Raw genomic sequence first — 14,800 nt, forward strand, 5'->3', positions numbered from 1 at the left:
TGTCTCTTATATAAATAATTGCAAAATGGCACAATTATTGCCAATTGGCAATTACTAATTTTTATGTACTTACATATTATATTATTTATAATTATTAACAAAAACACAAATAACATTTTACTGTAATTATAATAGGACATTGGTACTGTTTATCGTTAAAGTTTGATAATATTTCAAAGTCATTGTGTTAACATCTAATATTATTTTAACCTGCGAGAGCAAAAAACGTATAAATAGTATAGATATGAAATAGTTTAAGGTGATTTAAATGTCATAGTTAATAAAAGCTTTTAACACTTAATAATATTATCCACAGAAATTATAGTCAAAGGTTAATTAATAATTTATTTATTTATTCCTTTAGTGAATATTATAATACGATCACGGGATCCAACGTGCACGATTATTATTTTAGAGATAACATTGCTGATTGATAAAAATATTTTTTTGTGATAATGACTTGTTTACACAACTATATACATATTACATACATAATAACTTTTTTCAACAATGTTTCTATTTGGTAAAACATACATAATTTATTCAATTATAAAAATATGTAGATATTATCAAAATATCGATTTATTTATTTAAGTCATTATTATAAATACTGAATACCTAGCTAACATATACTTATTACTTATAACTTGTATTATACCTATTTTTTTATTCGTTAGATATCTTTTGAAGTATTTGTGCCTTATATTTTTTATATTTAGTTATTATTAGAGTTAGGATGTTGATGACCTAAAAAATACACAAAAATTCCCTAAAAAAAAGTGCAAAAATACCCTAAAAGCTTCAAAAAATTACCTTGAAAATGGTCTAAAAAACTAATTAAGTAAGTGAAAAAATGTATTTATAAATACATTATAATTTTTATTAGAGATATAGGCGTGATAACGGGTGTAATAGTAATTTTAAATATGAATTATAGATTATAATATTAATAAAGTAATAAACAATAGTATACATTTACATTTTAAGCATTAAATAAAATTATTAAAAATAAATTAATTTAGATTTTAAATAAATTAAATTTGTTTCCAAACTCGAGTTTAACACTTGCTCCAAAATCTAAAATTGCCCCACAATGTACAAAAACTACAAAAAATGACTTAAAAAATGAAAAAATGACGTTAAAAATCAAAAAAATGCATTTATAGCTAAAAATGCCGAAAAATGCAAAATAAAATTAGAATATTCTGCATCAAGAGAGCATGAATCAAATTTTTAGCTAGAGTAACATTGTATAGAATTAAAGGAAAAAAAATGCAAAAGTCATTAACATCCTAACTCTAGTTATTATACTTACCTTCATAAACACTAATATGTAATATGTAGAGTATAAATTTAAATTTAATTTTAATAAAATCATACAATAGATACAAACATTAGCCGCACGTTATTGCAATGACAAGTTTGATACATCATAATACTTATAAAATATATGAATATTTGATGATTATTATAATGATAATGTATTATATTATATTATACATGTATAATTCACACATGGAAATATTGGAGTATTAAAATGAAATAAAATGAAACGAAAGTATATAGGTATTGTTTATAATTTATATGGCAAAATGATTTACTGAAATACCCATAGACTTATAGTTATTTTTTTTCTAAATAAATATTTAGCTTTAAGTTAGATAATTTTGAGCGGAGCGAATATTAGATATTGATTTTACAATGATGTTTATTTTGTGCATATTATGTATGTACGATAAGTAATCAAAAAATTAAAATATTTATCATTATAATAATAGATAATATTTAAACTATGAACAGCAATATCAATATGTTCATTATTTTGTTATAGCTCGTAAACATTGTTTGTGAATAGAAATTAGAATTTAGTACTTAGAATTTTCGTATTACTATCGTATTTTATACACACAATGATATTTTCAAATACATTGTTTTTGACAAAAATTAATTCACCTACGACCTACAGTATTACTAATAATAATTAGTAAAATATATTATTTTGTCTAATAGCAATATCAAAAACCGTAATATTTAATTAAATTTATTTTGTTAATGATTTAATTATTTCAATTGTATTACACCTAACATGAAATATACTCAGAGATAGAGCCTGATAGACTGTCTTCACTCAGTTGTTGTTCGTATACATTATATTATGATCCATCACAGTGACCCACTCAAAACCTACAGTACAGCAGAACGGTACCCTATTTTTCCTTTTGATTTCAAAAAGTTGTTATGCGGTAGTTGTTATGATATGTAAAGTGTAATAATTAATACGCTATTTCAGACGATACAACATCCGCTTGCAGTAATGTCTCCACGATATGATATTTTAAAATGTACATAACATTTATAGTTTTAAAATGCTCATAACTTGCTTTGTAATTAAAATATCAATTAAAGTTTCTGAGATTTCATAAATAATAATATTACCTGTACATTTTATAATAGGTTTATTCTCTAATTTTAAAAATAACAGAGTAGAATGGATTATTATCTACAATTTGCTGTTGTACGTTTGTAAAACAAACAACACACAAGGTGTGGCATCCTCTTAACAATTATATTCAATTACTAAGCCAATTAGTATGTTGTTAATAAGCTTTCATAAAAATTATCTTTATTTCTAAACTTACTAACTTAGTGCATGTCAAAAGAAAATATTTTTAGTTTTACATTTTGGACTTAAGTTAAATTTGTATTTACTATGTACAAGTGGGAACCTTAATCAATAATGCTTAATAGTTAGTTAACTTTAACTGTTAAAGCTTAGGTCAACAATTGTTATTAGTATGTATAATGCTATACTATTAATAATAACAATAGTAGTAGGTAGTAATAAAATATTAATTAATTAATAATAATAGTTATATAAGTATTATAATTAACATCGTGATTAATATTTTTATAGATATGACATGGGAGTGTGAGAACTATATTAATATTAAGAGGACGCCACACCAAAAGCGAAACGTATACACTATAATAATATACAACGACCGAGAGAGTGTCTGTAATAATATGTTTTTATATTAATTATATTTTGGCCAAAAAAGTTTTTGTATTAAAAATTAAAAATACATTATAACTTAAATTAAATTATATTGTATTATTATCTTAATTCTAAATTATACTAATTAAAAATAAAATATAAATTATTTTTTTTTACAATTAGTTATTTAATGTTCATTAAATTTGTTCATGTATTTTTTTATGATAATTTCTAATATAAATAAGAAATATAAAATATGTATTATAATGTGAATAAAAAACTCATACTAATCAATATAATACAATAATATTAATTTAAACATATTTACTATGTACGATATATCTGCCTAATTAAATTACTAAAATAAACATATAAATTTAATTTCATTATACCAATTTTTTATTAATACATACATAGATAGGTATATTATTTATATAATACTCAATGACGGATATCGTACACAGTTCACGTGTTGTTTCATCAAATCATTCAAATTATACATGTATATATAATATTTATTTTATTCCTTAGAGCACATTAAATTCTCTTCTATACAATAACGAGATGACAAAAACTTGTAACACTAATTACTAGGTAACATTAAGTACCTATATAGTATAGGTTTACACAGTGTAAATTGTAAATGGCACGCACAAATGCACAATTTAAATGTTATTCGCTTATATAATTTATAATTTTATATTGTTACTTAATGACACTAAATTTTATGTAAATAATTATGTTCTATACTTTGTACCACGGCTCGTTCTGTTATATATAAAAAAAAAAATAAATAATAAAGTTTTATTTATTATTTTCGTCGGCCTAATCGATATTTTGAACTTGTTTACATTTATGAAACCAAAATTGTTCGATTTCATTTCGAATCGTGTTATGGTTTTTATGTTGACGTCGTAGAAATACGTTATATGTCTTTCGGACAAGTGCGCAATTGGAGTAAAAAAAAAAACTAATGATCATAAAATATAAAGAACGAAGAATTGAATTATATAAATTATTTTTTTTAATCAAAGTTTTTAGTTTTCATCATCAAACTTGTAGTATTTGGTTCATCGTACAAAATCAAAAAATAAAACAAAATAAAAATCTGACGAATTCAATCGTTTTTTTATATGACTTTTTCATCTTATGTATATTTAATATAACATTGTTAGCAAATAGCAGTGAATAATTGGAAAGATACTAATAATTAGTAATTTATTTTACGATTTCTTATAGATAACATTAAATACCCGTATACACCCTACTAATTGCGCTATGGTTTTAGAAACAATAAACATTGCAGTAATAACTTAAAAGTATTAAAAACGAAAATCGTTTTACATAACACATCAATACAAATAAATACATGTGTAATTACTAATTTGACCTGATCTCATTGACATTGAGAAACTATATCGTGTCTGTCTTATAATCTTATATTTATTGATAAATAGGTTTGATATCTAACGCTGCTTTACGTTTATGATATTTGTGAAGATCATATCATTGAAACTCACTTGGTCTAATAATTTACAATTAAACGATAAACACTTCTATACAATACATTAAAATTGTTATTATTGTACTACTTAGTGCTTTATGAGTTATGGCCGTTATGGGTATGCTATACGAAATCAGTTGCATAGTATACTCAATACTTGTATGATTACTAATGCTGCTTATGTGCATTTACTGCATTTGTAGTACATTACAAAAATATACTTTATATTTTTCAGTTCATTTTTGGGGGGGAGTATTCAGATAAAAAATTTTCATTTTAGAGTATTATGGTTACCCGTTTTCTATCTTTTTATTGCATTTTTAAAGTTGTTATATGGTTATTTAATTTTCCGTCCTAATGAGATCACACTCAAATTAATAATATACCAACTATCTATTATAATTCGTGACTATTAAGTATTCTTAATTTAATAATATTTTATTAAAGTGATATTATTTTATTTGAATAATATAGTCCAATATTGTAATTGATATCGATATTTGTAATATAGTTATAGCCAATTCGCCGAGTGACCAGAACTGCGTGCAGACATAAACTAGTCGTTCTTTCCTCATTACAACACCTTACTGCTACGGTCCATCTACTTAATCGCCTGTCGCTCTAGATATAACAAGTTTATTTAGTGTCATAGGCATTTTATTTTAGTGATTAAAATCCATATTATGTTGTATTCGATATTTTCAATCACGTCGGAGCGTCACACTACTATTTTTTTGCATAATATAATAAAACAGTCATGGCGATAGGTTTTTTAACAGATTGCCCGCATTTCCGTCGAACGTATGCGCGAAGTTGTCTTTCGATGAACAAACTATAGAACTGAATATTTTCAACATCAAAAACAGTAATACACTTAAAACACTAACAATTCACTATACTACTAGAAAATACTGAATAGAGATTTGAATGCAACCATAATTAAACCGAATAGACGCATTTAAATATGTATAACAAATAACTATTTCACCTCCTGCAAAACAGCAAAGACGCAAAGTTTACTTTGTGTACCTACCGATGTTTTATTAAGTCTAAAAATACATTTAGAAAAAAATTATAACGATGAGACGAGACGTTCAATACTGTAAATAAACCCATCAGCAAAGAACGCGATTCGTCGATGTTGAAAGGAACGGATTGTGGTCTCGCGGTCATAATTTATTTTCAGTTTGACTCGTATTAAATATTAATACCTATAATCTATATTATTAGTACTTGCTATGACTAATTGTCATCAATGTAAACACGGTACAGGTGTCTGGTTCATAATAAACATTGGTAATATTAAAAGATATAGTATGTACATTTAGGTATATATTATATCAAACGAAAACTGAATCGAAATTCTCGCGAATTCAATATAATAATATGTTATAATGATAAAAATGACCTTCGTCCAGTTATTGGTTAACTTTTCAAGTTCATTGTTAATGACGAAAATAATCCATTGAGAGTGAATTTTATAACTAAAATAAAACCCGTTTTACAGCCGTCAGCGTGGGTATTGTACGAACCGTATCATGCAAATATTTTTCGATTTATATTATTATTATTAAGTTATTGTGATATGAGCGCAAAACTAATAATGATTCGAATGAACTGTTCAACCCACCGGACATAGTAGTAGTAATGAAGAGTAAAAGGATTTGTTGGGCAGAGGCACAAGGCATGTTTTGGCGCGCAGAATGAAAACTGTTGACTGTGTAGGAAAAAATGACTTTGTGGGACGTGTGTATTGGAAATGAAAAGACCCTCGGGAAGTGGGGACGACCGAGACAACGATTACAATATGACACCGCGTGTATCAGGACCTGAGATTGATAAGAGCAGAAATATATGGCAGGAATAGGTGTAGGTGGCAAAAGTCAGAGACGGGTGTGAAGAAGTGGTCGTTGTGGCTAGTGATGTTAATGGCCTGCATTACACCAATACAAAAACGAAAAAAATTATTGTATATTGCTGGGGCCTGGGGTGCCGCCACTGGTGATTTATTTTCCTTCTAATTTCTTACCAGTTTACCTGTTTACCACCATCAAACGTACTTATTATACTTATAGTGTTTATATTGTTGTAGACTGCAGATTGTTAATTGTCATATTTTAAATAGATAATAATAATAAAAAAAGTTATTGTATAGGTAATAACAGACTTACAGACAACAGGTAATTCTTGAACAGTTGATCTATATATAGTGCTAATTACGAAAAATTGAATTGTATCTAATAAGGTATCGCAAATGGATATTTATTATTATACATTTAAATCGTTGCAAAACGGTTCTTGACATTGGGATTCTTTACTGATGTTTAACACACGAATACTAACACAATAACGGCATAACGCACCGCATTGCATATTGCTTGTTTTATCACAATAAACTAAAAATGTCATCATATTAATTATGTATCAAACAACTCTATTTTTGTCCAGTTTATTATGTAATAATTTTTAATTAGGTACTATGTTGCAAAATATCTGTTTGATGACAATATAATTATACATTTTTAAATTAGTACATTATATTTGTTTTAGCAGTCTGTCTGTGTGATATGACTTTATGTTTTATGTACATCACAATGGAATTGAGTCTTAATCAAGTTAAAATCGAATAATAATCGAATGTTCAGTTCAATCGAATTGGTATTTGAAAATGTAATTATAAAGTAATAAACATAAACATCATAATATTTTCGTATTTTACAACAATATAGGGTTTGGTGGGCAGTGATAATATAATTTGAATGATTATAATTTATGTTGTGTTATAGACCAGTGTTTCTCAACCTTTTTAGCTTCGCGACCCCCAAAAAAAGTATAGAACATGGGTCACCAAATGGCGGTCCGCGTACACATTTTATCCGGTCCAGGTCGTAACATACTATTAACAACATTATAATGTGTTATTATTGTAAATTATTATTTTTTTTTTAAATATTATTGGTTTTTAAATAATGTAAATATGTATTTAGAATTTTGATGGCCCATGAAAAACTTTTAGATCCCTAATTTGGCCCTTCAAAAATATTAATTGGGGACCCCTGGTATAAAATATGCTCAATCACTTGACGACCCTCTCTCCCTATCTATATTAACTATAAATTTGTATCATATCGTTGGGAAAACCAAATTTTGAACGAAAGGTTCATTTTGTAAATCGGTATTTTATTATTTTTGACCACCACGACCCTTAGCCAGGGCAATCGCGATCCCTAGGTCGAGAAATGCTGTTATAGACTATAGTATCATAGGTATACACGGTGTGGGTGTTACAACTTGCAAGTAGAGATAAATGCAAAACGTTCACGCAAGGGAACAAATTTCAATTATAAAATACACGATGTACGTACACTCGATTATTATTGCAAGTAAAACAACACAAAGTCTGTTGCACGTGTGCAGTATAATATATTATTATACTGTGTGGATGCATAATCGTCAAAACCAGATTTTCAGATGTAATTTTGTTTTTAATAAAAACCCATAAACACGTTTGACCTTCAACACGTTTGGTACAAAACAATATTTTTTACTAATCTGTTATATTCGTCATTATATCGTCAGATACGGCCATACAGGTCGGATAGTAGAAGGTATATCAAACACGTCATATTACATACGTTACATTATGTAATATTCAGATTCCGGATTAGCGATATTAGTTCATTATGAAACGCTCAAATGCTGCGAATTAGTATTATTGTAATTTGCGTACAAAAAAAAAATACGCTTGAAATTTATGGTATAATAACATAGCATTAGTACGGGCGTTTGTACATACAGAACACATTATTTGAACTATAATCAAAGTTACCTACAGTGTCGTAAAATCACAGAAATTTCTACTGACAATATCATACAAAACATTATAGTGTATACATTACTCTATGACGTAGACTACCGGTTACAGAAAAAAACATCTAGATCTATCCATATAATAACCATGGTTATGCATAATTGTATATTATGTATAAGCAGTAGACGCTAAAAATATTGCGTTTTCCGTTTCTGCTAATTCTCAACAAATATTGTAAATTCGTTAACAACAGAACAGCGTTTTTTTAGAAAAAAAAAATGCTATACAGAGTCATTGAATACTTATATAAGTTGTAAATTATAAATTTATGATTATTGATAAAAACTACGTGTTCAAAATTAGATTTTTATTTATTTCAATTCTAAGAAAAATATTCTATTTTGGAATGTGAAATTAGTCATTTATGTTTTTCATTCATACAATTAAATATTGATAACGAAAAAATGAATTGTAAAAAGCTGTCAACTAGGTAACAACTCCGCTATATACCTACTAAGTGTAGATGAGTGTAATTCTTAATTAAGTATCAGTAGTCTCAGTATAAAGCAAGGCATGTTAAATTTGAACTCAATGATAAATCGAAATGACGAAAAATAATTTTAACCGAAGTCTAACTTTTTGATAGCCATAAGACTCCTGTAAAATGTAAACAAATTTTAGTAATTTTTCGTTGTTGCCGATTTTTTAAAAAAATATTTATAATTTTTTGTTCCAACTAGATCTAATTTGCTACCAAAAAATCTATCTCAAAGTTGATAATCGGAAAATTATATCTACTAATAGAAAAAACGATTCCTGGCACAAAACGAAATAAAAAAAACACATTTTTGTAAAACTGTAAATTCTTTGCCCAGAATCTAAAATAGAATTTTTTCAAAAATGTTCATTTATCAAAACGTTATTGACTATCGAGAAAATTAGTGTTTATATTAATAATAATCACCTTGTATATATAGGCGGTATACGAATTATATAATTTGTACAAGTTAACATTGTCGCGTTGTTATATAATATATAATAATATTGTATTGTAATGTGTTGTATATCATTACATTTTATACATATTTTACCCAATAAGTAACTATATTATTATAATTCATTATATTTAAATATAAAAGATTACATGTGCGTTTGACTATTTTATACAAGGGCGTCGAATTAATTAGCTATATAGTGTGAAGTTTAGAAGGTAATGATCGAAAAACAAGTCGAACAGCTGACAGTAAATATTAGTTATAAAGTGATAAATCTGTGAGCTACAAAATAAAAATAGCAAACATTTTCTCAGCCGTATAGAATAACAATGAATCGTAGATAATATATGCTTCAGCAGAATAAAAGGTATTTATCAACAGTTCTAAAAACGTTATTCAAGAAAAAACAATAATGAAAATTGTTTAAATTCAATAGCTTTTTCGATTAATCGACAAATAAAAAATAATTATTAATGTAATTTTTATTTTATTTTTTATCACGATGCTCATTTTTATATTTTCAGCATTTAAGATAAAATAAATTTAAACATGTTCTACAGGGTAGTTCATCACGCATAGGTACTCGTTCTCTATTTTTTCTTCAAAAATGTAGATATTCAAATCCGAAATTTGGATCATATTTTTATATTCTTAACATTTATTGTACTATTTAGGGATGAGTGTTCTGTTAACATACGATAAACATCTATTTTTTAAATGAGTACTCCCTTTCTACTGTAAATTTTATAGCCGATAGTTTTCCATAATATAGTTCCATTCAACCATTGTAATCGGTTAGCTATGGAGGCTATGGTGAATTGAAACTAAGTTTTAGTAATTAATATAAATAATCTGTTAACATTTATAATTTGTAAAAAAGATCCAAGTATAATAAACATTTGATTCAATATTACATTTATTTTATATTTTTGTAAAACTATTTTTAAGGACTATTTATTATTATTATTATGATTAGTACTTTTAAACCTTTTAATAAATAACTGATAAACTACTCTTTTGAATTTTGAATCGTACATTACATTTATTTTTAAAAAACTACCCAATTAAATAATGTACAATAAACAAGAGAAGTTTCTCATTTGACGAAATAGAAGTTTATATGTCCACATGGCACTCCATAAGTACTTAGTACAAAAAACTCAATAATTTGAAAATATGGTCTTTAAGTATATTTAAAATAATACAAAAATTAGAATTTGAATTAAGTAGCCATGTTAGATGAATCACACTGTATAGAAACATGTATTTAAGTTATACACGTTTCTATTACATAACCTCGTAAACCTTATATTTACCAAAAAAAATCTATTAAAATGTATAATATTATGCTTTTTAGAAAAAAAAACTTGATGATGAAGTACAAATACTGTAAGAAATGTTTATAATATCTACTGGTTTATTATTTTTTTAATCTGTAATTTTTGTTTTTGTTTGCTTAGCCGATCGAAAAAAATGTCACAATTTAAAGTCGTACTATTTGTTTAAGCTATTAGAATTTAACATTTCAACTTATAAATTATGGGATATGAGATGCGAATAAAATTATAATAAAAAATATTACTTTGTCAAACACAGATATTGCGAATCGCAATAAATCGTAGTTCACGCAAGCCGTAATTAGCGATTTAGCAAAATTTACTGACATTTTGTGATAGCGCTATAAGACATTTTAGGATTTAACCTTATTTTTGTGTTTTGATATAAATATCAGCAACGACCTAAGGTTTGAAGGTTATTAAGTTAACGAACCATTTATCATTCGTTCGCATTCGATCAATCTAATTAGTGTATCTACTTATATATTTATTATAATTTATAGCACTCTATCGAAATTCGTTAAGCAAATATTTTTCAACTTATTTATAAAAATAAAACCAAAGGATTTTAATTGAAGTGAAAATTGGTCAATGTCAATTCGGGTTTTAAATACATGTGAATTTATTGAATGCAAATGGTGCAATATTGTAAAATCGAATAGTAACATGTTTTTATTATTGTGTATCATTTTTTCGTAAGCGTAACCAACACATAAAAAAGTGAAAAGTGTCATTTATTAAAAAAAAAATAATAAATAAATATAAAAACGCTGGATGTATAACAGTATATACTCAAAAGAGATTTCTACGAGGGACTATAAAAGAGAGTTTATAATTTACACCACTATAATAGGCAGCAGAAAATAGTAGATAATTATTTGTCGTCGCCGTCTCAAGCGGATAAAAATAACACGATATTTCCACAAAACTACGAATGATATTAAACAAGAAGACAAGTGGCCAGTGGGTACCGCTTCTACTGTACATTAGGTGTCAAGCGGATCACTTTAACGTGTGTGATAAATTTAAGTTTATCGATACCTTTATTGACTCTCGAAAACCGAAAAACGTTTTGAGCGGAGACAGTCAGTCAGCTTTTATTATCAAGTACATTTCATGAAATATTTTTCTTTTTGTTACTTAGTCATTTATTTTGTATTTAATATAACGTTATGTTGATAAAAAAAATATTAAATATTTTATACGTTGTTGCTGCAAAATAATTGAATTACAACAAAGAACAAACATTTTTGGAGGAGAAGTAATTATTATACGGTTGAATATCCAATGTCAAAAAAAAAAAAATTTGAACGGTCATTAAAAATTAATTTGACTCCGGTAGAAATATTTACTAACAGCTGCTCAACTTGTAAAGAACCATTTATTGAATTTCGAAAGTATATTTAAATGCCTATAAAAAAATATTGTGATTATAAATATTTAATACTTTTTAATTGGAAAATTAATATTTTATCGAGAACCTTGTATTATATTACAAAATATTTATCCATTTTTTACCTATCGTTCGTACATTTTTTATCAGCATCTAAAAAAAAATACTATTAATTAAATAATATAATAATATAATAAATACTATATTTTTCATGCCTATAAATTGTTCAAAAAGAGTCAAAATATGTTAAAAATTGTACCATTTATAGAAAATAGAAATATAATTATATTTTAATGAAAATTCCAAGTATCTATGAATATTAGTTTTTAAATTACAACTAAAATTTGATTTTTTTGAAAACTGATTTTGCGTGAAAATTCCCAATTTTCTTTAGTTTGTTGTTTATTTTTCCCCATTACATTGAAAAATACTAGACATTTTTGATTTAGATCCAATTTACTATGTAATACCACCCTCAAATTGAAAATCGAACCATTTTATTTACTACTAATTATCATGCGCTCAAACACAAAAACATCACATACATCGATACACCGTTGTAAAATTCATCGTTACGCTGAGAATCTAAAATAGTTCTGCGCAACTTAAGATATCTAATCATTCTGTATACCAATATTAATTTGAAGTGAGCCTGTCGATCGAACGTTAAACGTTAAACCACTCGATTCGCGGAGGAACGGCAATAAGAATAAATAATTTTTATCTTCATAACATTATTATAAGGTCACTATTTTTGAGGGGTTCGACGTAGGCAACTCTTGCGACGTATCAGCGCCAAAATAATATTTTTTTGTGATTCGAACGTTTCAAAATTCCGACGTCCACGTCAAACGCAAGTGATCATTCGACACACGAATATTCAATATACCAATTTTGATTGTTGCCATCCAATGGCATATATCTGCATAAACTTTTTATGGTTGGAGAGTGTAACCATTCAGGGGAAAAAGTCCAACCCAAAATGTACAACAGATGAGCCGCGGTTTAACGAGTCATATGAATTATTTATGTAATTTTTTCTAATTCGTCAATTTATGTTTTATTAATAATTGGGTATCAACTACAGTGGTTGGAACATCGGGTTATCAAGTATAGTGGTGAGTTGGACGATTAATTATATGGATGGTGCGCGGGTAAAAGGGTAACGGGTAATCACTACTTAAGTCACTAGTTTTCTGGAAACAGGATGTTATTAAGCATCTTCAAAACTAGGTACGCAGTATTGTTTATTCCACTAGATGGCGCGTAATAATCGAAAAAAAAATCCTAAATTTACTTATTTCCTTTCGACCGCGCACCGTCCATATTATTATCTGTGCGCCATAGAAACTCGCAAGCGTAATTCAAATAAACATTTCACATTGACGAAACATGAAAAGTATATTCAAACGCCTCGAATCCCGATCATTATTCATTATTCTGTCGATTAATATGCACTTTATAATTTTATCGCGGAATAGAATTTGTTTTGTTTTTAGTCACTTATTATTAGCAATTAACGTATAGATTTCTGTCATAGAGTACGGCGAATGGTCGGAAAACAGAGACATCCGGTCTTTGAAAGCACATTACACAAAATATTTCTATAGGCAATATAAACGCATTTTCAAATATATAACAATATTACAAATACATATTATGTATATACATTATTTGTGATAATTAGCTAAATAATATTATTTTAGATATTTATGATTATGAACATCGAAAATCGTAATGTCCTAATATTTTCGATAGCCTGCGAAGGAGTTACTGTATTCTACGGTAACGTTTTAGGTCTCTTGTAATTTTCATTCCACACGAATTACAAAATCGTATTACAATGAACGAGCTGTGAATTAAAAATTGGATTTTCGATACAAACAAGTTGAAATTTCATCTTTAATGAGTATTCATATTATATAATATTGGCACAATTGTAATCATAATATAAAACAATAAAACAATAATTTATTACATCGTATAGTTAATTTCTTTTAAATAAATCCTTTAAAGATAATTAAAACTTAAAATACTTATATAATGACGTATTTTATGATAAATATATATTATATATTTATTACTTAAATATAAAATTATATTTCCACGACAGGCATGAAAAACATCAATTTGTACTAAAATGTATTTTTTTTTATATATACAGTACAGTTAGTTAACAGTTATATTATTAAGATAAGCATTTTTTTCGGAAGCGTATATATATGTAATTTTATACACTAGAAATTCAACAATCAATATTTATATAATACATAAGGCGAACATAAATTAACGTTTGATCATAAGTTTCGTGTTTGAGCATCAATGTCTACATTAAGGGGAAAATGACGTTAGATGGCGACGGGTCTTGGTTTCAGTTCCAAAAATTGGAATGGCACGTCCAAGCTTCTATTGCAGTGCTCGACCAGCAGGTGTCCTCTCCTGTTGGATGTACCCACTACAATCACAGAGTCACCTTTCATCAGCGCGACATCACAGTTTCCTTCTTCTGAAAATTGAATCGTTATTAGATATCGAGTTATTGAATATTGTGAAATTCAATATACATACCAGGAAAAGATTTTTTCATTATACGGCTTTGCGGATATCCCATTTTTGTATTACCAGATATCGTGTATGATCGACTTGGAGGTAATGGTGGAGGTCTTTCCTGGAAAATAAAAATAGTTACGTTATAAACTTGTCACCTATAGCACGATTATAACCATTAATTGCCTATTTTATTAAAGTCAGTTTAAAGTATATGT

At 26.8% G+C, this 14,800-nt stretch overlaps 1 protein-coding gene across 4 annotated transcripts in view; it reads right to left on the bottom strand.

The window, feature by feature from the left end:
- Window positions 1-14,104: 14,104 nt before the first annotated feature.
- The window catches only part of LOC113553759 (unconventional myosin-Va), a 67,213-nt gene continuing 66,517 nt past the window's right edge, over window positions 14,105-14,800 (bottom strand). Inside the window, exons 18-19 of one of the 4 annotated variants that reach the window (XM_026957264.1) lie at window positions 14,604-14,703; window positions 14,105-14,541 (exon numbers count right to left, since the gene is read on the bottom strand). In XM_026957264.1, the coding sequence (XP_026813065.1) occupies window positions 14,384-14,541; window positions 14,604-14,703 (258 nt within the window). In that variant the 3' untranslated portion in view covers window positions 14,105-14,383. The remainder of the gene's footprint in view (window positions 14,542-14,603; window positions 14,704-14,800) is intronic. The other 3 variants (XM_026957262.1, XM_026957265.1, XM_026957261.1) reach the window with 3 other exon arrangements.

The sequence above is a fragment of the Rhopalosiphum maidis genome, chromosome 2 (assembly GCF_003676215.2).
Source record: "Rhopalosiphum maidis isolate BTI-1 chromosome 2, ASM367621v3, whole genome shotgun sequence".
Taxonomy (NCBI): domain Eukaryota; kingdom Metazoa; phylum Arthropoda; class Insecta; order Hemiptera; family Aphididae; genus Rhopalosiphum; species Rhopalosiphum maidis.